This window comes from Furipterus horrens, unplaced genomic scaffold (genome assembly GCF_987537825.1).
Source record: "Furipterus horrens unplaced genomic scaffold, mFurHor1.1.pri manual_scaffold_2, whole genome shotgun sequence".
In the NCBI taxonomy this organism is placed as follows: Eukaryota; Metazoa; Chordata; class Mammalia; order Chiroptera; family Furipteridae; genus Furipterus; species Furipterus horrens.
Window position 1 is genome coordinate 193,453,967 of NW_028327172.1, and position 27,437 is coordinate 193,481,403.

General features: G+C 35.5%; 1 protein-coding gene across 2 annotated transcripts in view; it reads left to right on the plus strand.

Moving 5' to 3' along the window:
* PDS5A (PDS5 cohesin associated factor A) overlaps positions 1 to 27,437 on the plus strand; it is a 113,500-nt gene that overhangs the window by 51,227 nt on the left and 34,836 nt on the right. For both annotated transcript variants that reach the window (XM_090266968.1, XM_090266969.1), the window contains exons 10-20: positions 4,557 to 4,651; positions 5,536 to 5,681; positions 9,632 to 9,783; positions 11,196 to 11,309; positions 14,911 to 14,992; positions 16,159 to 16,207; positions 16,452 to 16,591; positions 19,767 to 19,882; positions 21,776 to 21,881; positions 24,148 to 24,308; positions 26,944 to 27,067. In XM_090266968.1, coding sequence (XP_090123094.1) covers positions 4,557 to 4,651; positions 5,536 to 5,681; positions 9,632 to 9,783; positions 11,196 to 11,309; positions 14,911 to 14,992; positions 16,159 to 16,207; positions 16,452 to 16,591; positions 19,767 to 19,882; positions 21,776 to 21,881; positions 24,148 to 24,308; positions 26,944 to 27,067 — 1,285 coding nt within the window. The remainder of the gene's footprint in view (positions 1 to 4,556; positions 4,652 to 5,535; positions 5,682 to 9,631; positions 9,784 to 11,195; positions 11,310 to 14,910; positions 14,993 to 16,158; positions 16,208 to 16,451; positions 16,592 to 19,766; positions 19,883 to 21,775; positions 21,882 to 24,147; positions 24,309 to 26,943; positions 27,068 to 27,437) is intronic.

The window sequence follows — 27,437 nt, forward strand, 5'->3', positions numbered from 1 at the left end:
TGCATTTGTTAGGTTGGCTATCTCCTCATCACTTAGTTCTCCCACTGGAACCTTGATCTGTTCCCTCTTCTGGCCATACCTCTCTGTCTCCTCATCTTGACAGAATCCTGTGTTTGTTAACCTTTGTGTCTTAGGTAGAGCTGTCGTGCCTATTATATGGTAAGGGGTGGAGCCTTAGGTAATGGTCAGTACAGGGTGACCTGTTTCACCACGTTGTGGCGCTGTGTGTTGGGGAGGGGTCTGAGAGGGAACAATTCCGCTTGCTCGGCACTTGCCCCTTTTCCAGGCACCTCTTCCACTTCTGTATGGGACTGGCGCCTCTCTAGCTGTTCCCCTGGCCGTCATTTTCAGAATGGGTGGGTCTGCAGACATTCTAGGACAGAGGGGGCCCTTTAAACAAGCGGACTCTTCTAAGAGACCTGAAGTTTCTTTCTCCGCCCCAACCCCCACTGGTTGCATAGTCAGAAGCATAAAGCTTTGTTTTCCTCGGTGCCGGAACTGTGAGCTGCGCGGTCTGGTCTGGTGCTGGGAGTGCTCCCCAGGTGTCCCTCCTGACTTCTTAAAATGTGTGACTGTGTTTTCCACCAGCCTGCCGCTGGCGCCACCACCACAGCCATCTTCTGTGCCCCGGCTCCGTCCCCTTCTACCTGTCTGATTAGTATTTGTTCTTTATATCTTTGTTTGTTGGGCTTCCATGCAGTTCGATATTCTGGAACTTCTGGTTGTCTCTAATTTTGAGGTAGTTGTATTTCTTCTTAGTTGTGTCTAGGCCTCCATCTTGGCTGGAGATCATGGAAGGCGTTTTGATGGTTGCCAGATGGGAGGTAGTGTGGGGAAATGGGTAAAGAGGTGAGGGGATTAAGAAGTACATCTAGGTAGTCACAGAATAGCTTTGGGGATGTAAATCACAGTATTGGAAAAAGAGTAGTGAAAGAACTTAATACTCATGAATCATGGACATGAACTGTGGTGGAGGGATTACCTGTGTGTGGGGGGGCTGTGCTGGCTGGAGGGGAGCAAAGAGGGGGGCGGATCATGACAACTTTATTAGCATAAAATACAATCAATGAAATATTATTAAAATAAAAATTATAAAGTATCAACCAATGGGACTTCTGGCCAAGTTGGAGGCCTAGACTGACATGCTCCATCTCCCTCCACTACTAAGAAGGAATACAACTACCGCAAAACCAGAAATAACCAGAAATTCCAGAAAATAAAGCTACATGGAAGTCCAACGTATGAAGTTAGAAAGAAGTGGTGCTCGTCTGGATGAGTAAGCAGGGCGAAGCTGGGGCGGAGAGGTCAAGTTGTGCTGGCGGTGGCAGCTGCGGTAGCAGCACTGGGACAGCGGTAAGCACAGACACTTGTATTTAAGGGGAGGCGAGAAGTGCCTGGGAGCACCTCCGACTGCAGACCAAACCCATCAGCTTGTGATTCCAACGCCAGGGAAGGCAGATCCCCATTGCCTCTGACTGTGAGGGCCAGAGGACGTGGGGATGGAGGAGGAGGCTCCCAGTCTCTCAGTGGAGAGTGAAGAGCAGGAATCCATCTTGGATCCCAACCCCCACACAAAACGCCGTAGTGTAGTGAAAAGGGTCACCTGGTAGTGACGAGTGCACGGGGCTCCACCCCCTATAATGTAGGAGGTGTGACAGCCCCGCCAAGGAAGCAAAGGTAAAAAAAAACTGTCAGGATGGCACAGATCATGATAGAGATCCCGGTCACGCAGCTGACCAGACAGCAGATATCTAATCTAATGGAGCAGCAGATAGGAAATCTTTCTGAGGCACAGTTCAGAGCTTTGGTTATATACGAATGCTTACAGACCTAACAGCAGATCTTAAACAAGACAGGAAAGGAATGAAGGCCAGTCCTTCTGAAATGAATGAAAACACATATGAAACTAGTGGTCAGGGAAAGAAAACCAGGGATCAAATCAACAAATCAGAACATAGGGAAGCAACAAACAGTCAACAAGTGCAGAAAGAGGCAACGGAACAGCTCTAAGTGGGCCAACATCCGAATCATAGGGTTGCCAGAAGGTGAAGAAGAAGAACTAGAAAATGAAAAATTATGTGAAAAATAATGAAGCAGAACTTCCCTAACTTGGGGAAGGAAATAGACTTACAGGTCCAGGAAGCACAGAGAGTTTCAAAAACACTGGACCCAGGGAGAACCACACCAAGACACATTAGAATCAAAATGTCAAAAATTAAGGATAGAGAATCTTAAAAGCAGCAAGAGAGAAGAAGATAATTACATACAAAGGAGTCCCCATAAGACTATCAGCTGATTTCTCAAACGAAACTCTGCAGGCGAGAAGGAATTGGCAAGAAATATTTAAAGTAATGCAAAACAAAAACCTAAAACCACGATTACTCTATCCAGCGAAGCTGTCATTCAGAATAGAATGGCAGAGAAAGTGCCTTCAGGACAAAGTAAAACTGAAGGAGTTCATCAGATCCAAACCACTGTTATATGAAATGTTAAAGGGACTTGTTTAGGAGGAAGGGGATCAAAACTATGAACATTAAAATGAAAACTGTATCACAACAACCAACAACAGAAGCTAGGGAATTGAAACAAAGGCAGACTAAGTAGGCAACGAGAGTGGGAAAAGAATTATAGGTATGGGGAATGTTTTGGGGGGAGGTCAGTGAGGAGAGGGAAAGGGGGAAAGGGAGGGAGATGGTGCAGGAATTAAGCATAGTAGGAGAGAGTGGAGTAGACAGGAAGATGTTGAGAAGAACTAGATGCACAAGCAATGGGCATGGACTAAGGGAGGGGACAGTTGGACGGAAGGGGATTACAGGGTGGAGGGGAACAAAGGGAAAAGAAATTGGAACACTAACAGCATAATCAATAAAGCATATTAAAAAAAAATCAACCAATAAATGCATAGATTAAGTGGAACAACCAATTGATATCTCTCTCTCTCTCTGTCTCTCTCTCTCCGTCCTTCCCCCTCTCTCCCATCCTCCTTTTTTCCCTCACCCCATCTTTCTATTTCTCTCAAACCAATAAATAAAAATTTGAAATATTTATATGTCAAACATGAGAAATTTTGCACACTGGCATAATATCTTAAGTTACATGCTCAGAACTGGCCATTCATTACGAAGGTCTTAACAGGAATAACTAATATTTGAATGACTAAACTTGAATTATAAGAATTTAGAATAGAAAGAGTGAAGCATCTGTACTTGTCAATATACACAGGAGTGAATCTCTCCTTGTGGTTGACAATATTTATAGCAAAACATTTAAACAAAAATTCAAGAATCCATTTTGTTACCTGGGTTCCTTGTGAAAACTAAGTCAACCATAGGAACCTTCTTCACAGTTTTAGATTTACAGCTATCTTCAACAATGGGTCTCTGATTCATAGAAATGAAGGAAGTATTCAAAGAAAGTCTGTCTGTTTTACTGTATTAATTATTTAGCTATAAGTATTTTAATACTTTGTAATTTACTTGATCATAAATGGCAATATTTTTATTTTTCTCTGACAGTTTGAAAATTACAGATCCTATACGCAAGATTTTATTAAAATACTATTATCTCTGGTTAAGGAAGTGGGAGTCCATAGACATTAAAACATTTGTTAAATCGCTTTAGTTTAATTGGTTAATTTTCAGATCACTTCAAAAGTAACAATTTTTCTTGCTATTTAAAATCACATTATTTATGCCTTGACTGGTGTGGTTCTGTTGGTTGGTCATCATCCTGCAAAGCAAAAGGTTGCTGGTTTGAATTCCTGGTCAGCGCATTTGCCTGGGTTGCAGGTTCAGTTCCTGGGCGGGTCGCTTATGAGAAGCAGCTGATCGATATTTCTCTCCCTCTCTTGCTCCTTCCCCTTCTCTCTCTCTAAAAATAAATATTTTTAAAAATAAAATTATTATTTACAATTAATAACTTTTTCAAACTGCCCAATAAGTTTAAAATTTGAGAGTTGCTAAGCTTATCCTTATTATATATGCTGTTTCAAAATAACATGTGGTATTTTATTTTTATTGAATTTTTACAATACCTTTTACCTTTAAAAGAGCATTTTAATGTTGGTCCTAACCTTATGAAACTTTGTTGCCATGCAGTATGACACATGCATGCATGCACTTCATGTACTCATCTTTGAACTTCTGGTTCTGCCTCATATATGATATCTTTTCTACCCTCATCCACATAGCATTTTCCTCATATAAAATGTTTTCAAGTAGATTTTGTGTGTGTTGAATATTTTTTTTTGTTTGCTTTGTAGCATAATTTTAAGCTCTTAAATTGATGGCTCTACAGAATTGGTAGTTTGGGTTGAGAGGTGTGTTTAGAGGATTTTTTGTTTGTTTTAGCATAGTAAACAAATTTTTCAAAATATTTTGTGAAGTCATACATCACTTTATATTTTTCCTTAAGAACATGTTAACTGTCATAATAATCACATTTTCTATTCAGTAACTGTTGTTTATAGGCATTTACATAATGTTAGATATATGTACCTCATTTGAAAATAATTGTTTTGCCTTACAACTAATATTTAGCAATCTTTTTGTATGTAGATTTAATGACATCCATGTTCCTGTAAGATTAGAAAGCGTGAAATTTGCCAGTCACTGTTTAATGAATCACCCAGATTTAGCAAAGGATCTCACAGGTAAGGTAGATGGGGTTTATATTACAAATATAAGGGTAATCACACAAATATAATTTAGATGTGGCCTTTAACCTTAACTTCAATTTCTGAATTAGGTTTTAACTCTGACACTATTTTACGTCTATGTCTGCCATGCAGTAGTAAATGATTTCATGTTTATACACTAAAATTATATTTGAAATCTTCATATTGTGGTCCTTTGGAAATCATAGTTTGAGGACGTAGGCTGTCATGATATCTTCTGAAATCATTATGCCTATGTGATAAGTAAACATAGTAACATATCAGATAAGTAGGAAAGTGATTATATTCTGGACTGGACTAGAATTCCTCATTCTTCTCTTGAACGTAGAGCATTTGAACCTACTTATTTGTAGTAGCAAATAAATGGCTTTTATCAAAATGCTGTTCACCAAAAAAAAAAGTACCATTTTTTGTTTTGATTTTGTTTGTATTGTAAATATTTAGGAATATTTTATAGGTCATAAAATGTTAATTATGTATTGTGTTACGTGCAGCTATACACCTATCAGCAAACTTGCCAAAAGTTTTTTACTGTTTTTCTTTTAAGTCTTAGTATTGTAACTTAAACTGTAATCTGTTTAATCAGATATTGCATAGTGATTTGACTTTTCCAGAATAGCGATGTAAAATATGTTATTTATTAAGATATGACTACACAGTAGTAAATACTGTGGTGTAGTCTATTTTGTGATTATACATAAGGGATTGCTGCCTCAAAAATAAAATGATTTTAATTCATGCCCCATCTTACAAACATGGGTTCAGTATAGACAGAAGCTTAAAGTATTAGTCCATTCTGTCATTCTGAACATGACAGGTATCATAGCTAACATCTTGGGGTTTTTTTCTCTTTATTACAGAATATTTGAAAGTTAGATCACATGATCCAGAAGAAGCTATTCGTCATGATGTCATTGTAACCATAATAACAGCTGCCAAAAGAGACCTTGCCTTAGTAAATGATCAGCTGCTTGGCTTTGTAAGGGAAAGAACACTGGATAAACGGGTAAACTCTGAGGAATCTTATTCTTTTGTAATTACTTTGTTTAAATTGTTTGCTAAGTGCAATAGAAATTATTTTCTATTTAAAGCCTTTTTGTATAAAAATCAAATTAATACAATGCCAAGTAGAGCTAATAATTTGTATTTCTGTATATTTTTAAATTACCTTTTCAGATCTTAGTCATGGGTTTGTCTTCTAGCTTGCCTAGCTTACCTTTTAAAAAAGAATAGCTAAATTAAAGTTTTATTTTACCTTTTTACTTACATAAGTAGTGATTGATCATCTATATCTATTACATACAGTTAGCATTTTCAAAAGTGACATTTCTATAACAGGTGGCTTTGTCATTCATTAAACTAAAAGAATATCATACTTCTATAATGGTGATGTTTTCATATTGCTATGCCAATCTAAGGGCAGAAATAACAATTGTATGTTTGTTTATTCTTTTTGTGTGATTTCCTCCATGTGGAAGCAGTTAAAAATGTGGGTTGATAGGGAAAAGTAGTATTGAAAATAGTGACTTCCAGCCAAAATGGAGGTGTAGAAAGACACGCTGCATCTCTCTTTACAACTAAGAAGGAATACAACTACCTCAGAACTAAAAACAACCAGAAGTCCCAGAAAATCAAACTGCGTGGAAGTCCAGCAAACAAAGATATAAAGAAGAAATACTCATCCAGACAGGTAGGAGGGGCGGAGCCAGGGCAGAGAGGACTTGGTATGGCGACAGCAGCAAGCCAGCAGAAAGCACAGTCACACGTTTTAAAAAGTCCGGAGGGACATCTGGGGAGCATTCCCAGCTACTCACCGGACCTCGCAGCTCACTGTCCCAGCACCGGGGAAAATCTAGCCTCATTGTTTCTGACTGTGCAGACCGGTGGGGGTGGAGGCAGAAACTGCCGGTCTCTCAGCAGAGTCCACTTGTTTAAAGGGCCCCCACAGTCCTAGAATGTCCACAGACCCACCCACTCTGTGAACGACGTCCAGAGCAGCAACTGGAGGGGCGCCGGTCCAGTGCGGAAGTGGGAGAGGTACCTGGAAAGGGGGCAAGTGCTGGGCAGGCAGCATTGTTCCCTCTCGGACCCGTCCCCAACATACAGCGCCACAACATGGTGAAACAAGTCGCCCTGTACTGATGAATCCCTAAGGCTCCGCCCCTTATAAGATAGCAGGAACGACAGGTCTACCTGGGATGCGGAAGCAAACATACACAGGAGCCTATCAGAATGAGGAGACAGAGAAGTATGGCCCAAAAGGGGAAATGGATCAAGGTTCCAGTGGGAGAACTAAGAGACGAGGAGATAGCTAACCTATCAGATGAGGAGACAGACAACCTAACAGACGCAGAATTCAAAATACTGGTGATAAAGATGCTCACGGGCTTGACAGATATGCTTGAGTATGGCAAATACATAAGAGAAGAAGTGAAGGCTATGCTAAGTGAAACAAAGGAAAATCCACACAAAACCAATGGTGAAGGGAAGGAAGCCAGGGTTCAAATCAATGATTGGAACACAAGGAAGAAAAAAAGTCAACCAGTGCAGAATGAGGAAACAAGAATTGAAAAAAAATGAGGAAAACTTCCCAAATTTTGCGAAGGAGATGGACATACAGGTCTGGGAAGCATGGAGGGTCCCAGACAAGCAGGGCCCCGAGGGGACTACACCAGGGTGCATCATGACTGAGATCCCAAAGGCGAAAGATAAAGACAGTCCTGGGGGCAGCAAGAGGGAGGTGGAGAGTTGCCTACAAGGGAGTACCTATAGGACTACCAGTTGATTGCTCAGAGGACACTTTGCAGGCAGCTAGGGGCTGGCAAGCAGTATTCAACATGATAAAAGGCAACCTTCAACCAGGAGTATTGTATCCAGCAAGGCTGTCATTTGGAATGGAAGGGCAGATGAAGTGCTTCCCAGACAAGGTAAAGCTAAAGGAGTTCATCATCACCAAGCCATTATTATATGAAATGCCAAAGGGACTTACTTAAGAAAAAAAAGATCAAAACTATGAACACTAAAAGGACAACAAACTCACAACTATCAACAACTGAATCTAAAAAATAAAAACAAAATCCAACTAAGCAAAGCAGAATAGGAACAGAATCATAGGTATGGGGATCATTTGGAGGATTATCAGCTAGGAGGGGGAATGGGAAAAAAATGGGGATATGGTGCAGGGATCAAGAAGCATAATTGGTTGGTACGAAATAGGGGGGAAGTTAAGAATAATATAGGAAAGGGTGAAGCCAAGGAACTTATATGCACTACCCATGGACATGAACTAAGGGGGGTGGGATTACTGGAGGGAAGGGGGTTACTGGGCAGAGGGGAGCAAAGGGGAAAAAAATTGGAACTTCTGTAACAACATAATAAAATATACTTAAAAAAAATATTTTTTAAACAACAATAGCAATTGCTGTGGCATAGTACCATCTATAAGCAAAAGACAGACATACAAGGCAGACTGATTAGACATGCTGTTATTAACATCTTTAACAAAGATTGCCTTTGCACTGTACTATTTTATTTGGGGCATAGTTGAAAACCTGCTGTTCTCCCAAATCCAATGTGCAGTAGTTTAGCTATTATTTCCAGGGTAGAAAATGATATTTCTTGGTTATGAAATGAAGTAAGGGGTATTCTTTAATTTTTTTTTAAATAGTCAAAAGAGGCAGTTATGTAACATGGACACTGTTTAACGTGTTCAGCTATATCACTAATTCTTTCTTTGAAGAGCTTTCCCCCTTCTCTTTAATTTAAATAAATGGTACTCTCCCTAGTGGTTAGTTGGTATTGGCTCACCCACAGCCCACACACAGCCAGTTTAAGGTATTGCCAATTGTGTTATTTCTGCCTTTTAGAAACATTTCACTCCTCTTTCTGTCAATGTTTAAAATTTCAGGAAGAGCTAATGAATGGATCTTCCTAAGACTGCATGATATGATAGGGTTATAATAGCACTTACTGGCCATTTTGGGTGTAGTGAATTAGATGGCCTTCGGTATAGCCTTTCTGAAATTTGTTTTCTCTATAAAATGTAGAGACAGGACTTAATCTTAGGTTTTACTGCTTAAATTATTTGTTTTCATGTAAGAAATATCAAAAGCCATCTGTTACCTATTGTATGGCGACAGAGTTTCATTCCATCCACTAAATAGCCTATAAATGAGAAGATGATACAGAAATTTTATAAGGGAGTATTAACTGAATAAACCAAAGATAGGATTTTCTGATTTGTTAAGACATATCCCTTTAGGTTATTGCTCTTACTACATTTTACTATCATGATTCTAACTCTGTGTATTTATAATCTCTTTTTCTGTCTACCCACCTCCTACCACCTTCCTTTCCAAGTAGTAAACCGTCCCAAACCCTAGAAATCCCAGGAAGTCTTTGACTAACTAGGATGTTCCTAGATAAGTCATTTGCCCTTTTAATTTATAAAATAAGCAAATTCACTTAAGGTGATCACTAAGGTGCTTTCCTGCTTAGTCATTCCAGGATTTTGGTACTAAGTTTTTCTCTTGTTCTGCGCTAACATCAAAAGGGATATAACTAGGATAAACCATCCCTTTTTTGTTTACAAAGTGAATTATGCACTTTATTTTACATTTTAATTGCTTCTAAAACTTGGCCAGATATTTTTTACACAGAACTGAGTGAACACTTCTGTAAGGTTTTACTGTTGCTTGACTTTGAGGGAAATAAAAATTGACAGATGATTTAGCTATATTTGCATTGGATAATTTCTAAAGTAGCCTGATTTCTAAGTCAGACATATTCAAAATTGTTGGTGAAACAGTTTGTCTGCCTCTTATGGAAAATAAATATTGTGCCAGTTTTTGTACACATACATCTAATTGTACAGCCTAGTAAAGAATTGGCAATTTTTGCAGATTAGTGTACTAAAGTTTGATGTCTAGCTCATTTAATAAATTTTATACTTTCTAGTGGCGAGTGAGGAAAGAAGCAATGATGGGTTTGGCTCAGCTTTATAAGAAATACTGTCTTCATGGTGAAGCAGGAAAGGAAGCTGCAGAGAAAGTCAGCTGGATAAAAGACAAACTTTTGCATATTTATTATCAGAATAGCATTGATGACAAGTAAGTAATATGTTGATAGAATGGTTGAATATCAAAGTGCTTTTAATTTTAAATAATACAATTTCTATTCGTTTTTTAGTAACTTCTAAGTCTACAAAGTTATTTTTTGTTTATTTGTACATGCTATGTTTAAGACTCTAGACAAGACTAAGGTAACATAATAATAGTTAAGTAGGCATAAGCTTTGGAGTCAGACTAGAGACCAAATATTCATTCTGCCATTTATTAGGTGTGTGCTGTTGGACAACTGATAACTTCTGTGTCACCTCAGTCTTAACTAAAATGGAGTAATAATAAAGCCTTCCTTAAAGAATCGTCATGTGGATTAAATAAAATAATGAATGTAAAGCCCCTAACCCTATACCTGGCAATATAGCACTATTCAATAATTGCTAATTATTATTTTTCCTTTTTGCAACACTGTAAGTACCAATAGAAGTAATACTGTGTTGTTGTTGTTTTGTTTTGTTTTGTTTTTGAGGTATAATTGACATAATTATATTAGTATCAGGTGTACAACACAGTGAATCTATAATTGTATATATTGTGAAATGATCACTACAATAAGTCTGGTTAACATTCATTCCCATACATAGTTAGAATTATTTTTTCATGTGATGAGGCCTTATGTTGATTTCATCTTCTGAATGTTACTTATTCTATGTTGGATTGTAATAATGATTTTAGTTTTGCAAAATACTTGGTACTGTTATTGAATTTGACTGTATTTGTATCACTGGACATTTATTTTACTGATTAATGGAGAGCCCTTATATGGTCTTATTCCAGTTATACTGAATAATAAATATAAGTTTAGCAAGGTTGTGGAAAGAAGAGAGATCAAACATACACAGGAAAAGGACAAATTTTCAGGAAGTTGTATGAAGGAAGATTCCCCTGATTATTTTAAATGACATGAGAAAGGAGCTAAGCTGTAATCAAAGGAAATTAATGGGTTTTTTAAAAATAAATATATAAAGCTATTCTTGAGATCATAATTTTATATATGTAATGTTAAGTACTTTGTTACAGCTCCAGACCAATGGCAGAATACATAGCCTCGTATCCTAGGACGCTATGTTTAGAAATAACACATAACCCTTTTAGAGCACGTTTCAAACTGACAAATTAAAAAGTAAAGCCACAAATAGCCACTTTAGCTTGAAATGTGAAAATAACTGTACCTCCAAGGAAAAGAATTGATCACATACTGATCTTTTTCATTGTATCTGCACACATACATATTATCATTGATATGTTGTTATCTTTGTAGGATGTGATTAAAAAACAAAATGGCTATTGTTTCTAAAAGAGTAGTGTTATTTGGAGTTTTTTTGTATGTTTCATAGAATGTAGAGAAAAATCTCTAAAAACAGAATAATTGGTTTATTTGGGGATGTTTTGTTTCATAGGCTGCTGGTAGAGAAAATCTTTGCTCAGTATCTTGTTCCCCACAACCTGGAAACAGAAGAGAGAATGAAATGCTTATATTATTTATATGCTAGTTTGGATCCAAATGCTGTCAAGTAAGTTAGTTTGTAATTATTAATTGCAGTATTTCTTTTTTTAAAATATTTTATTGATTATGCTATTAGTTTTCCCAATTTTTCCCTCTTCACCTTCCTCCACCTGTTACCCTCCTGTTCTCCAGCAATATGCCCCTTAGTTCATGTCCATAAGTTCTTTGGCTTCTCCCTTTCCTATGCTATTCTTAATATTCCCAAGTCTATTTTGTTCATACCGATTATGCTTCTTATCCCTGCACCATTTCCCCATTTCTCCTCCCCCCTCCCAGCCAATAACCCTCCAAATGATCCCCATACCTATGATTTTGTTCCTGTTCTGCTTGTTTGCTTAGTTTTAGTTTTTGTTTTTTAGATTCATTTGTTGATAGTTGTAAGTTTGTTGCCTTTTGAATGTTCATGGTTTTGATCTTCTTTTTCTTAAGTCCTTTTAACATTTCATGTAATAATGACTTGGTGATGATGAATTCCTTTAGCTTTACCTTATCTGCAAAGCACTTTATCTACTTTTCCTTTCTAAATGAGAGCTTTGCTGGATAGAGTAATCTTGGTTTAGGTCCTTGCTTTTCATCACTTTGAATACTTCTTGCCAGCCCCTTCTTGCCTGCAAAGTTTGTTTTTGAGAAATCAGCTGATATTCTTATAGGCACCCCTTTATAGGTAGCTGCTTTTCTCTTGCTGCTCTTCCTTTTCTTCTTCTGGCACCTCTATAATTTGGATGTTGACATGTTTCAAGTCCCAGAGGTTCCTAAGCCTCTCCTCGTTTTTTTGCATTATTGTTTTCTCTTTTTATTTTGGTTGAACGTTTATTTCTTCCTCTTGTTCCAAATTGTTGATTAAAATCCCGGCTTCCTTCCCTTCACTGTTGATTCTCTGTATATTTTTCTTTATTTCACTATGTGTAACCTTCATTTCTTCCTTTATTTTTTGCTGTACTCCATGAGTTCTCTGAGGATCTCCTGATCACCAGTGTTTTGAACTCTGCATCTGATAGATTGGCTATCTCTGTTTCATTTAGTTCTTTTTCTGGTATTTTGTTCCGTTCTTTCATTTGAGTCATATTTCTTTGCCTCCTCAATTTGGCAGCCTCCCTGTTTGTTTCTGAGTATTAGTTAGAGCTGCTTTTTCTCCCTGTCTTAGTAGCGTGGCCTATGTACCAAAGGCACCTGTAAATTATGTGGTGTGGAGCCTTAGGTAATTGCCAGGACAGGGCCACCCACTTTACCACTTGTGTCTCTCTTTGTGGTGGGGGGCTTGGAGAGGGGACAGTGCCACTGCTTGATTTTTCTCAATTTTCCCAGCACTCAACCCATTTCCAGTCACTTCACCCACTTTCCATATGTGATTGCCACCCTTCTAGTTGCTGTCCTGGGGTTTGCATACGTTTTAAGCCTTTGCGGGCCCTTTAATTGGTGCAAATTGGCAGTTTCTTCCACCACCCCAGCCCCCACTGGTTTTTATAGCCAGCAGTATTGGGGGTTTATCTTCCCAGTGCTGGAACCCTGGGCTGTGTGGTCTGGCCTGGGTCTGGGATCGTTTGCTCCTGGTTACCCCTCCCAATTTTTATCTGCCACACGTGAGTTTGGGACCGTCCATTCTGCTGCCACTACTGCTTGTCCGAGCCACACCACCTACCCTTGCCATCTCCGCAACCCCGTCCCTCCTACTCATCTGGATGAATGTGGCTGCTTTAAATCCTCAGTTGTTGGACTTCCATTAGATAAATATATATAGAGAAAAATGTTGTAAGTTCAGATTAAGTCAAAAGCAGAAATATGCCTTTATGCATAGGCATATGAGGGGGGACCTAAAAAAACCCGAAATTTACTTTTTGTGTGTATTTATTCTTACATGTTTAAACTTCAGTCACCTTCAAAGTACTCTCCATTTGATGCAATACACCTATCAAGATGGTTTTTCCACTGCTCAACTCAGTTTTTGAACTCATTGATTTTGATGCCTTTTAGTGCTTCTGCCATTTTTTGTTTCGCCTCTTCCACATCAGCAAAACAATTCCCTTTGAGGCCTTTATTTCATCCAGGGAAACAAAAGAACATCATTCAGGGCAAGATGGGGTGAATAGAGAGAGTGGGGCATGGGAGTCATGTCGTTTTTGGTCAAAAGCTGCTGAACACTCAGCAAGGGGTAGGCAGGTGCCCTCGTAAATCACCCAACATGAAATGGGCAAATGCATTGAGTCTTCAAAAAAATTCAGTAGCCAGACACAGCCTCTCACAACGATGCTAGCTGGCATACTGATACAGATGGGTTCCTAGAACACTCACCTAGCAGGGGAAGCCTATACTATAAGGGGCCCTCCCTCCAGAAGTTAATTTCGGTTTTGGGGGGCCCCCTTGTATTTGGCAGCCGAGTCAGAAATATGGTCTCAGGGATTCAGATGAGTCCTGTCAAAATTATCTTTTGTTCACCTGTTAACCAGGGTGTAAATTACATTGTTGGAGCTTTACTATACTAAGCCTCAGACCAGTTCTTTTTCAGGCAAGTATATCCAAATTATGTCTATGCAGAGTGACCATACACATATTTTCTTCTGAACTATTTGAGAGTAGTTTGAAGATGCTCCATCCCTTAAACCCAAAATACTTCAGTATATATCTCCTAAGAACAAGGGTACTCTCTTATATAACTGGAGTACCCTTATGAAAATCAAGGTGTTTAATATTGATACAATATTATTTTCTGATTCAATGTGTATTCAGATTTTCTCCATTATCCAAATAATGTTCTTTATAGTTTTTTTTTCCCTCTTTATAGGTTTATACACTGAGTATTTGGTGGTCATGTCTCAAGTGTCTTAATTTCAAACCATTACTTGGTCTTTCTTTATGACTTTAATGGTTTTTGGAAGAATATTGCAGAGGCCAATTATTTTGTTGAATGTTCCCTCAATTTGGGTTCATCCAGTCTTTATTAGATTGAGATTATGCTTTTTCAGCAGAAATTCCACAGAGGTAGTATTATATCTTTAGTGCATCGTGTTAAGAGGCATTAGCCATCCTTTTTGAAAAGATTGGCAGGTGGTTCCTAATACTCTAGGTAGTAAAACCCTGACCTAAGGTTTTGATCTCTGTTTCTATTTCAGAATATTTGGCAAAGAATATTCAGAGATTATTTCTCAGAGGTCCTCTGGGCATCTGGAATTATGGAGTGGGTTTGTGAGAGAAGAAAATGTGCTTTTATGGAGAGAAAAGAGTTTAGAGTAAACACACTTAATTTAAATGTGGCATCTCAAATCTGCATCCATTAACCTGGCATAGAAACGACTGTGTCATCTGATACTTTTCTATAGTATGTGCCAGAACATTCTAGTTACCTTTGTTTAGAATGCTTTCAATTCCTTCATTTGCCTTACTGTTTATCCTTCTAAAATTCTCAAGTATTTTCTCTCATTAGAAGCCTTCTATTTACCTTTTTACAGTAAACTATCTTAATCCTAATAAATAAATTTTCTGGTGCTTAGAATTTTAGGTAGATTTAGAAAAATGGTGCATCCACACCATGAAACAAGAAAAGTAATAAAGTTGAATAATTACCAGTATTGTTATGTTTTGTACTCTTCTCATATTTACAACTGTATTTACAGAGCTCTCAATGAAATGTGGAAGTGTCAGAACATGCTTAGAAGTCATGTACGAGAACTATTGGATTTGCACAAGCAGCCTACAGTAAGTTTATGATTTGTTTAAATTCATTGTTATGGTCACTTCAGTTTTTCTGTAGTTACCAAAGGGAAATTTCCATTTCAAATGAATATAACAAAATCTTAATTTCCATCACAAGAAATGGTGTTTTTTATTTTATCATCAAGTATTCAGACACTAAGATTTTATACGTAGTTTATCAATTTTCAAATAATTAGAATTAAACCTCAAGATAAAGTTATATTAGGAGTAATAATTTTTTCACTCCATGATTTTTTGCCCTTCAGTGGAGAGTCAGTATCAAATCAGGTATAAATCCTGTAAATATGCCAAGGTCAAATTAACGAAGAAATTCTACCCAACATTTTCTGGAAGGTAGGGGAAAGAAATTTAATGACCTCTTAATATACTTCTAAATGTGTTTACTAGAATATATATTCTTAACCAGGGAATCATAGACTGAAATCTTTTAAGAGCCCATGGACACTAAAGCAAGAATTGGCAGGCTTTTTTTGTAAAAGACCAAATAGTAAAATTCAGCTTTGCTAGCCATATACTCTGATGAACTGCTAAACTCTGCCTTTGTAGTGCAAAAACAGTCATAGGGAATATGTAAATCAATGGTTATGATTGTCTTCCAGCAAAACTGTAACAAAAACAGATGATCCATGGAACTGTATTTTACCAATTTAAGTCATACTTTATTATAATAAGGAAAATGGAAGTAGTTTTTGGAGAGGAGGTGATTTCCTGAAATTATTTAAGTAATTGTCCACAAAGTAGCTAATAAAAGAAAACTTCTCGACTCTTCACATTTTAGTTAATTTTCTTTGGTTTACAGATTCATAGTAATTTTGAGGTAATTGTTTTAGATGAAAATAATCCTGTTCAATCTTCTGGCAAGCTAATTTTCCTATGAATGTTATATACCCTGTATAAATTTTATATACCTTTTCCTGCTGACATCTCCTTTCCTTTTAATTGTCATAACTTAATAGTTGTTGCTACTACACAGTTTTTTGTTATCAATTTAGGGTGTAGAGATGATAATCCTAGATACAGTAATTCATTTTCTGGTGGGTAAATTGTGATGATTATTTTAACTTTAAAAAAAACTATAATACTTAGCATAGATTTTCTTACAGAAATTTGTTAGCACATATGACTTTTGTTTTTGTTTTAAATTTCAGTCAGAGGCAAACTGTTCTGCCATGTTTGGAAAACTGATGACCATAGCAAGTGAGTACGTTTATTCACTCTGTAGATATATAATAAATATTAAAACAGACAAATAATTTACCCAATGGGACTATCATTTTAATCTAAATAAGAGAAAATGATCCTTTTCTTAGTAATTTTATTCCATAGTACCAGTTAGAACTGATTTTCTCTTGCTGGTTAAGCATTATTTTTAAGAAAACTTCTTTTTAGTTTAGTATTGTAGTTTTTCTTATGTAATACTGATTTGCTCTTAATTTTACAGAGAATTTGCCTGACCCTGGGAAAGCACAAGATTTTGTGAAGAAATTTAACCAGGTTCTGGGTGATGATGAGAAACTGCGGTCTCAGTTGGAGTTATTAATCAGCCCAACCTGCTCGTGCAAACAGGCGGATGTTTGTGTGGTTAGTAACTTATCCTTTTATATTTGTTCTTATAACTTTGCTCATAGAAATTTTTATTTCATTAAAACTTGGTTTATAGAAATTATTTGTGTGAATTTAGCAATATTGTAAACTATGAATTACTTAATTGTATATCTGTGGCCAACTTAGTTCTCTTTACTTACCTCTCTTCAGCCAAATTCAGGAAGTACACTAGAGAACTAAGCCAGGGAGAGTGGTCCCAGGAATTGAGCAAGATAAAATGCTTTGTATTTAGTTGACATTCGTTACGTAAATAAGAATTTTCTAAATGCTTGTGTTTGCATGCATTTTCTTCTCCCATATATTAGCCTGGAAATAACCCTTGTCAATAAATCGGCAATAATTACATTGCTGTATGTTTGTATATAGATAAGGTAATTCCTGTTTAGGCTTTCATCTTCATTCTATTCTTGGACTCTTTATTTTATAGAAAACCAGTATCATTGAAAAAATCAGGAAGGAAAACTTCATTCATTTAGCATTTTATGGGAAGGTTCTATGTTTGAATTTCTTTATACCATTTACTAACAGTATTCTTGAATATTTTTGAGCCTCCTTTTTCTCGTCTATAAATACTAACACCTTCATAGGGTCATTAGAAAAAAATATGTGTCCTAATACATGTCCCTGCACTGCCCTTTAGGATGTAAATAAATTGTATTTTTATGGTATTACACATATATGACAAATTCCATGCTTGGGACCAGGCTTTAAGAGATGCATAAGAGAAAGAAAATTTCAGATATGTCTGTCTAACTTTGTTTTAGAAGGAATTAGAATGGGATGATTATTTAAGTAGGTGATAAGATATAAGGACTATGACAGATACAGTCTAGGAATACAGGATATCTAAGTGTATCTAAAAAGACCAGTAATTAGGAAGAAATGGGGGAAAGCCAATTTATGGGAGAGAGCAGTGGACCCTTCTGCTGGCACTAGAGATGTGGATGTACCAAGCCTCCAGACTACCTCAACCTTTACATTTCTGGGTTAAATGGTTTGAATTCGAATTCCAGAGTACTGTGTCCTGCAGGTCATCTTTTAATATAATTGGATCATACAATAAAATTGCTTGAAAATACCTTAGAGATACTTGATTTGTATGAATTTATCAGTATTGTGAACTCTGAATTGTCTAGGAATAATTTATTTTATAGTCAAGAACATTGAATTTTTAGGAGGTGAAGTTTTCTCATCCAGTGTTTTACATCTAGTTAGAGTGGTTGAGCTACAAGTAGAGTGTAAATCTTACGGATCCTTGATAGTGTTCTTTCTATACATTCTATCATTCTTTTCAAGAAGAGCCAGTACGAATTGAGTACTGCTCAAGAAACATGGACCTTGAGAAAGAACAATCAAGTATTTTTGTTCTGAGAGAAAACAGGAATTGAGTTTGAAGAAAAAAAAATAGCAGAATGTGAATCCCTACTATTTGTCAAACCAGAAATTCCTAAGAGTTTCCAAATCCAAAAAATATAGGCAAAACATGTTTGTAACCAAAATACCTCAGAATGAATACTACAGTCATTTAGTGCAGCCAGTCAGTGCTGCTCATTTTTGGAACCAGGAAAGTAGAAATGAGACTTGCACTTGGACTGGAAAGAGCGTGGTAATAATATTTTGGGAGGGAGATTAGCTAATAAAACTATTCCTGAAGAAAAAATTTCTACTCTTTACAATTTTTAGTTTATTTTACTTGGTGAATGGTTTCACAATAACTTCTTTATCTCTTACATTAACATTGTGTGTTGTGAGCACATTATTTAGTTTATCTGTATGCTTTCATGTGAGGAGTAGGACTTAGAATACACTTTAAACACTCAGGAAAACGACCACTATTAGAATAATTTTTGCCATTTTCCAGAATATCTATAGTCTCTTCAAGGGCTACTCATACTAGTATCCACATTCCTTTTTACCTGATAGTTTCTCACTGAAGTAGAAGAAACATATAAACAATAGATTTAGCTTCAGTCATCCTATCCTTTTATTCTATCCTTGAGAATCCCTTTTCTGTCCCTACTGTTTACTTACCACTACCTCCTTATTTTCTAAATGAGAATCACCTGTCACTTCTTAAGAGAGCATTACTTAGTAACAGAATTAGTAGAAATGGGGATCTAATCATTTCCTCCCCTTTTGGCTTAGTTCCATTCCTGAAAAATTTTAGCAAAAGTACTTTGAGCAAGGAATATCAGTAATATGTACTATAGATTAATACATGTACCCACGGTGATATCGTGAGAGAGGGTGAGCAATGGTATTAAGATATGTGCGAGATGATTTCCTTTCCCTTTGGCCTTCAGGTTTTGAGTTTCCACACATTGGTTCTATAGAAGGATCACTTGCCATAGCTTCTGTTCTGCTTTCTATTTTATGCTCTAGTGCCTTCCTATGACCATGATTCCCAAATTTTAGTATTTTCCAGTAAGGTTATTAATTCAGCACTGAGACAGTCCTAGGTTTGAATTTCGGCTCTACCATTTATTAACAGTGTTATTTATTGTTTGAAAGTACTTTAATGTGCATTATCTTCTCAACTAAAATTTAGATTTACTCATCAGAGATATGAAATTAAAAACCGTGTTATTAAAGTAAATTTCTTTCCCCAGTGCCCAGCACTTTGTAACTTTAATCATTAAGTCTTCTATTCTTTAGACTTCCAGCAATATCTTTTCTTTGTAGGATCTATTTGATGTATTGTGACCATCTTCTAACTCAGCTGTGTTCTTCCAGAAATGAAAATCTTTATAAATATTTATACATTTATGAACCTGTCTCTCTTTAAAAAAACAAATTATTGAAATAAAACACAATATTCTCTCAAATTATGAAGTAAACCAATTACAACATACCCATGAAAGTACATATTTTGTTTTGTTTTTTCAAAAACAGCATTAAAAAACTGTTTACTAAACAATAATTTCATGAGACAAAAAGTATAAATCATATCAAGTTATCCTTTCGTTCTCCACAGTCCAAATTTTGGAATGATTGCCTAGTGAGTGCATAATTTTAGTCAGAGTTTAAAGCAGAAGGAATTTTTTTACTTCTGCTGGTTTTGAATCTTTAAATGCTTTTGATGTCTACAATCATATTTATTTTGAAAAACACAAAAGTGAATACTTACAGTAAAACTCTTTCCTTTTTATAGAGAGAAATAGCTCGGAAACTTGCAAATCCTAAGCAGCCAACAAATCCTTTTTTAGAGATGGTCAAATTTTTGTTGGAAAGAATTGCACCTGTGCATATTGATTCAGAAGCCATAAGGTAAGCTAGGAAATATATTCACTCAAAAATAAAATATAATCTGAAACTACAATGTTATAAGTTTAAATTCTCGTGTCCCTAAGGATACATAAAAAGTTTCCCTGTATACCTTTAATGGGAGAAGTATAGATCAGTCAAATTGAAAGGAGAGCCTGTTCATTTTTCCAGTACTAGATATTTACCTGTAAGAAAATATATATTCCCATAAAGATTTAACTACTTGTAGCAGCAGTATTTATCTTTAGAAATACCATTTATACAGTGGAATATTTCTCAACAATAGGAAGGAAGAAAATACTGATACTACCAACACCAGTGGAGGAATTTTAAAAGCATTCTATCACATGAAAGATTTCTGGCACAAAATATATGAAATTCTAGAAAAGGTAAAATTACAGCAGCAGAAAGCAGATCAGTGATTGCCAGCTTGGGAAAAGAGGATTGACCACATAAGACAATTTTTTGTGGCTATAATCAAAAAGAGATGAATAGCTGATGGGAATGTAAAATTGTGGGGCTGGTTTGGAAATTAGTTTGGCAGTTCCTCAAAAAGTTAAAAAGAGTTACCATATGACCCAGCAATTTCAGTCAAATATTATATGCCCAAGAGAATTGAAAATATATGTCTGTACAAAACCTGTATATGAATGTTTATAGCAATATTATCATAATACCCAAAAAGTGGTAATAACCCAAATGTCCGTCAACTGATGAATGGATAATCATCTTATATGCATATACTAGAACATTATTCAGAATTAAAATGAGCGAAGTACTGATGCATGCTACAAAATGGGAGAACTTTTGAGAACTGGGTAAAATCTAAAATTAGGTTACAGTGATAGTTGTACAACCCTGTGAATATACTAAAAACCATTGAATTATATACATTTTAAACAACTGAATTGTATGGTATATAAGTTATATTTCAAACGAATGTTTATACACACATCCAAGTTGTTTTTCAAAAAATGTTTTTGTATTAATTGAAGATACTGAAGTTTTAAAATTATTTTTGTGGTTTAAATTTTATATCTGTGCATTACATATATTTGTACTTAAACTTTTTATTAATAATTGTATTAAAATATGTACTAATATAATACCAAAGAAAAAAAACTTTTCTGATTAGCTTCCATTTGTTGAAAATTATCTATGTACTAGGCCATTTGCTGTAATGATTTACTGTTCTCAAAAGAAGATAATACTTTTTTCAGTTTACTGATGAGGAAATAGTCTCAAAACCAAAAATCATATCTGCTTTTACTTAAAATAGTACCATGTTTGCTACAATCTAATTTTTATTGACCAGGTAATCCATTTTGTGGTGGTTAGGTATATTTGAAAAACTAATTATGTAATACTGGACAGTTAAGTGGTTTTTCATTGGTGAATCTGTTCATGAATGTAACATGATGGACCTAATGAATTGCTTCTTTGCAGAAATTTCTAGAATGACATTACTAATTCATCAAATTAATTACCAGTGATTAATGCCTTTGCCCATGTATTTGTTTGTTTTTTGCTTTGAGTGAATTATCTTTTGTCCGTTTAGCAACTGCCATCTTAAAATTGTAAAAGATCTCTTTTACATATGGAAATTAATATTAAATTGTTTATACTTATATATTTCTAACATGTGTGCATTTAACTTTCATTTTGTTGTTTTCCACTAGAGTTGTTATTATATGTTGGGTTTAGGGGTAGGAGAGATAAACTAAAAATAACCTCAAGTGTTAAGTAAAGAGCAGAGTTTAAAAAGTCACAAAATAGCTTTTACCCCAGGAATTTACATGACTACTATTTAGATTCTGTGTATGTCCTGCCACATGCAGTTAGGGTACAATTACTAATCTAGTTGTGTTACTAATTTAGATTTTCTTATATTAATAGTGCACTGGTAAAACTGATGAATAAATCAATAGAGGGGACAGCAGATGATGAAGAGGAGGGTGTAAGTCCAGATACAGCTATTCGTTCAGGACTTGAACTTCTTAAGGTATTTTTTTAATTGAATTTACTGCAGTGATATTGGTCAATAAAATTATATAGGTTTCAGGGGTACAGTTCTATAATACATCATCTACATATTGTATTGTGTTCACCACCCCAATCTTAAGGTTTTTTTGAAACAATTTTGTCTTGAGGCATTTTAGTAATCATAATTTGAATTTCATTAAGGATATGCAAGAGTCAGGCTTTATTTCATTGGAAACTTTCCAAAAGATTTAAAATTTTGGTAGAAAACATTTTATAAAAATAAGGTTTTTTTACATTATAGTAATGTAATTATTTTACATTATAAAATAATGTTTTTGGGTTTCTGCTATTTCGTTCATAATTTGCATGTCTGTTGTGCTTATAACAGTATGTGCTAAGTGACCTAGTACCTTTTAAAGAACCTGCATCTGGGGTAGTAGGACTGCTCACAGGAATTATTATATGGCAGAATCAGTCTGATCAGGGAATTTCTAAACAGTTGGTAATTGTACTAGGTGCCAAAGAATTCAGACAACTGAGCAACTAGTAAGAGTCAAGTCAGGCAAGACTTTGTAGACAAGGTATGACTTAATCTAGGGGAAACACAGCATAGTTCTTGGCATATTTTAGGAATCATTAGGAATCTAGTCTCACTGGAGAAAAGGATCGCTTTGGGGAGTAATGGGAGACAAGGTTGGTTCCAGATTGTGGAGTGCCATAGGGCCAGAAAGGTACGATCAGGGCTTTTTAATCTTGCTTTTAATATGATAACAGCATTTGATAGAGTTTTTATTGGATGGAGTAAAGAGAAGAAATAAAAGGTAAAGAGACATTTAGACCACTACAGCATATAAACTAAGGGAGAAAAGACAAACCAGTACAATGGACATTAAGTAGAAAAGAGGGTTATATTGGAATGGTCTTAAGTAATCATTTCGTGGAAAGAATTGATATGATGCTTCGCAAGATAGATCTTAATTATATTTTAATAATAGGGTTATATTTTTAAATAGTTTTAAGAATGAAATCATCTTGAAGATAACAGTTTAATAGGTTGTTTGATTTGGTTTTTCAAATTTGATTCTCCGTTTTTTTTCTGTAAGTCATTAAAATCTCATAACTAAATATATCACTTTAAATCTCACCAAGTGAGACAATCTCTCCACTTTATTACCTGTTAAGTAAATTATTATCTCATAAATTAATGAAGACTATACTTTATTTCCCCCTTTCCCTGCCTCTCAACTTTAACCTCTGTTTTCAATATTATGCTAACTAAATTGTTTCTGCTTCACTGTAAGTAAACTTTGTAGACATGTCTTAACTTGCTGTACATTTCTAAAGGATAGGCTGGGACTTAAGTCATAATAAATAGGGGATAACATGTTTATAGTCATGATTGAAGTTCACAATATCTTCTTTATTTATAGTTATGATGATTGAACTTTCTGTGATGAATTACACTTATTTTATTTCCTTATAGAGTATCTTTTGCCATGAAATAAAGCTCTGTGTTAGCATTTTGTTCACATCATAACATCACATACCATAAAAGAGAAGCCACATTTTCAGTATTCCCAATATCAGAATAGACTAAGAAGTTAAGAAGAAAACAGGGCAAGGCTGCCCTGACCAGTGTAGCTCAGTGGGTTGGGCATCATCCCGCTGACCAAAAGGCTGCAGGTGTAATTCCTGGTCAGGGCACATGCCTGGGTTGTGACCCCAGCCCGGTTGGGGGCGATTAGGGGCATGCGAGATGGGACCAAACGATGTTCTCTCCCTCTCTTTCTCTCTCCCTTCTCCTCTCTGTAAGAATAAATAAATAAAATCTTTTTTAAAAATAGGGCAAGGGTGAGCCTTGGCTGCTGTGGCTCAGTGGATTGAGCGTCAGCCTGTGAGCAAAGTGTTGCTGGTTCGATTCCCTGTCAGGGCACATGACTAGGTTGCACGTCAGGCCCCCAGTTGGGGGCGCATGAGAGGCAACCACACAGTGATGTTTCTCTCCCTCTCTTTCTCCTTTCCCCTCTAAAAATAAACAAACAAACAAACAAACAAACAAATTAATTAAAAAAGAAAATAGGGCAAGGCTGTATAACTGTCTTAAGGAAACTACTTCACAGTATTTTTGTCAATGTCTCATTAGCCACACCTAACTACTAGATATAAATCTTTATTCTTTGTAGCTAGCTTATGCAGCCCATCATTTAAAATCATATTTATTCTTATTTTCTTATAATGGATTAAAACCATTGTCTGTACTTCTAACACTATATCTATTCCTCCAGGTTCTGTCTTTCACACATCCTACCTCGTTCCACTCTGCAGAGACATATGAGTCCCTGTTACAGTGCCTCCGAATGGAAGATGACAAGGTAGCAGAGGCTGCCATACAAATTTTTAGAAATACAGGTCACAAAATAGAAACAGACCTACCCCAGATACGATCGTGAGTATATTTTTTCTCATAATAAACCCATAAGTTATCTAAGAGTGGTAACCGTAGGATCATTGTTTCCCTTTCACACAGAAAGACAAGACAGAAGAAGAGCAACTTTTATTTAGAAGCTACTTTTCTGTATTCTCTTTCATATTTTCTCTGCCTCTAGTGCTAGTGGAAGCCTTGTCATTAAACTATAGGCAGAGGAACAAACTGAAACTTTGTTTATAAAAATATGATTTTAAAATACTTATATTGATAATCAGAGTTATCACAGAATTTAGAATTTGTGATGAATATATTTTCCTAATGTATGTATGTTCACTTTTTTCTCTCCAACTGGTTATAAATTCCATAGCTACTACCTTCATATCCCACCACAGAATGGGATAATCAAGTAGCAGACTTTATAAAATATTTCTTAGTTGTATGGTTATTGGCAGTAGTGCTTTTATTGCTTTGATATCTCCTCCTCCTCATAAGAATAAAGTACATTTTGATATTTTAACTTTGGCATCTTAAAGAGGTTGTCCTAGGATCAAACTTGTGCTGAGACTATATTTAGACATAAGATGTGGGAGATGTATTTTGGAGGAAGAATACATTGCTGGTAGAGTATATGCAAAGAATCTTGGGTATATCCAAATCAAACCAGCTTTTCCTCACAGGGTAATCATGGAACAAAAAGCTTCATGACTTCTGAAGTTTCTATTAAATTTGTGAGCTAATAGCTAAATTTGAGTAATAATTTAACATTTATTGTACATTTTCTTCATTGTCAGTGTTATACTGGCTAATATGAAAGAATTACCACAGTCAGTCCCTGCTCTCAAGGAGTTTATAGTCTAGAGATGATACTGTTTATATTTGTACATTATAGAAAAAATCATTGACACAGTAAGGTAAAGTTTCTGGTGAGTTTTTCAAAGTAGGAAAATCTGTACCTTTTTTTTTTAAGGTAAAGGATTTGCTCATGAAAGAATTCTATCCCAAAGGAAGCAGTGGAAAATGGGTATAGGGGAAAGAGTTAACATTGGCACAGAATAAAACCTCTTGTTCCAAAAGACTACTGGGGAAGGAAGGAGAGAATCACTGAAAAACAGAAGCACACCACTATAGACCGCAATAACAACACAGATGGCATCATGGAATTATAGCATGCAGAAAAGCAAGGGGAAATGTTCAAGTTGATTTATGTATCATCATTTCATTAGGCTGAAAATAATGCATTTAAGGACAATTTGAATAACACGATATCTTCCCTTGTTACTTGTATTATTTATAAGAACTGTTGCTCTGGTAAATGAGTTTGTGAAAGAAAGACTTAAGCAGTATACAAGGGGGCTATTTGGGCATGGAAATCTCTATCTCATAATTCCCAGCCTTCATGGAGAGAAACATGGCATATTCATATCAAATCAAACTTACACTGACTAGCATAGGTTCCAGGTTATTTGTTGTTGTGGTACATGGCATGGAGTCTGAGGTATAGCTCCTTAATACATAGCTTCCCATTATCATAAGAGAACCCTTTGTCACCACTGTATTTAATACCACTGACCTTAAAATTTATAAAATAGGACCACTGCATTAAATGTATGGCAAGTATTTTTCCTTAAATATTTATTTTGCCTCACAGGTTTTCTTCTGATTAGAAAAATACTTATATGTTCATTGTAAAAAGCCGAAACTTTTAAACGTATTAAGAAAAAAGTTACTATTAACATTTTATATATTTTTTAATGAATGTCTACTTGATATGTATGTCTATTTTTTATATTAATAGGTTGATACAAACATGCTGCTTTCTTCATTCCACTTGTTTTCCCATATCATTATTTAATGCTTTAAGACTTACATGTATTTCCACGTTGTTCTATAGAAAGATTGTTTTGCTTTGATCTTCATTGTCAGTATGGAGTTGAGTGCATGGATTTTGGAACAGAAATGCTTATCTTCAAATCCCAGCTCTACCATTTCCTAGCTCTGTCACCCTAAGAAGTTTAAATATCTTTTGCTTTAGTTTTTTCATCTATTTATTGACTATAATAATAATTTTCTGTGAGTGGTTCTGAGGCTTAATCCATGTAGATATACATAGAATCGTGATTGGCATAAGTACTCAAAATTGTTAGCTGTTTTTATTACTCTTCTACCAATATATATGTGTCTGTAGCCTTGCATTCTTTCTTTCACTGTTATGATCATTTCAGCTTTTTAATAAAACTTGGTCTTTTGCTACTTTTTCCCCATGGCTGCTTTAAAATAACTGACGGGCATAGTAAAAGGGAAGCGAAAATTAGTAATATCTACTTATAAAGTAAATATAAAAATATGGCATGAGGCAAGTTTTAGAATATAAATTAAAGGTGACTTGTTTATTTCTCTATATTCATGAGATGAATTTAAAACAAAAATTGTCCCCTGAAGTAGCCTTTCTATTGAGGCATTATATTTCTTGAATTATACTTGGGAACAGAAAAGGAGCTTTATATATTTCATTAGATCTGGTAATTTTTAAGAGAGACGTTTCTACCAGCCTTCATCCAAATAGTTATGGAAGCGGACATAGGAGACAACCAAAAGAACTACTTGTGGTTTATGGGCTTTTGGTTTTTTTTAACTGTGATATTATTTTTTACAGGACTTTAATTCCTATTTTACATCAGAAAGCAAAGAGAGGTACTCCACACCAAGCAAAACAGGCTGTTCACTGTATACATGCCATATTCACAAATAAAGAAGTCCAGCTTGCACAGATTTTTGAGGTATATATAATATGTAGGGTGTGTTTATGTTGACTTTTATTTTTATGCTGTGAAGGTAGGATTTTTTTTAGTTTTTTATGCCATCCTAGAATATAAATTTCGTGGGAGCAGGGACGCTCTGTTTTATTCAGCACTATTTTTCCAGTCTTTAGATCAGATTATATGTTCAAATACTACATTTTGTGTGTTTGTGTTAGAACATTTTACTTGATTTTAGTTTAATTGGATCAGTGATCCATATATCCTCAAAAAGTATTAATAGATGACTTTGAACAACCAAGTTTAAAGTACCTGATACCCCCTACCTGGAAGTTAGTCCTGTTTGCCTTTCCTTATGTATGGTTCTTGGTCTGATTCTATTAGTATAAAG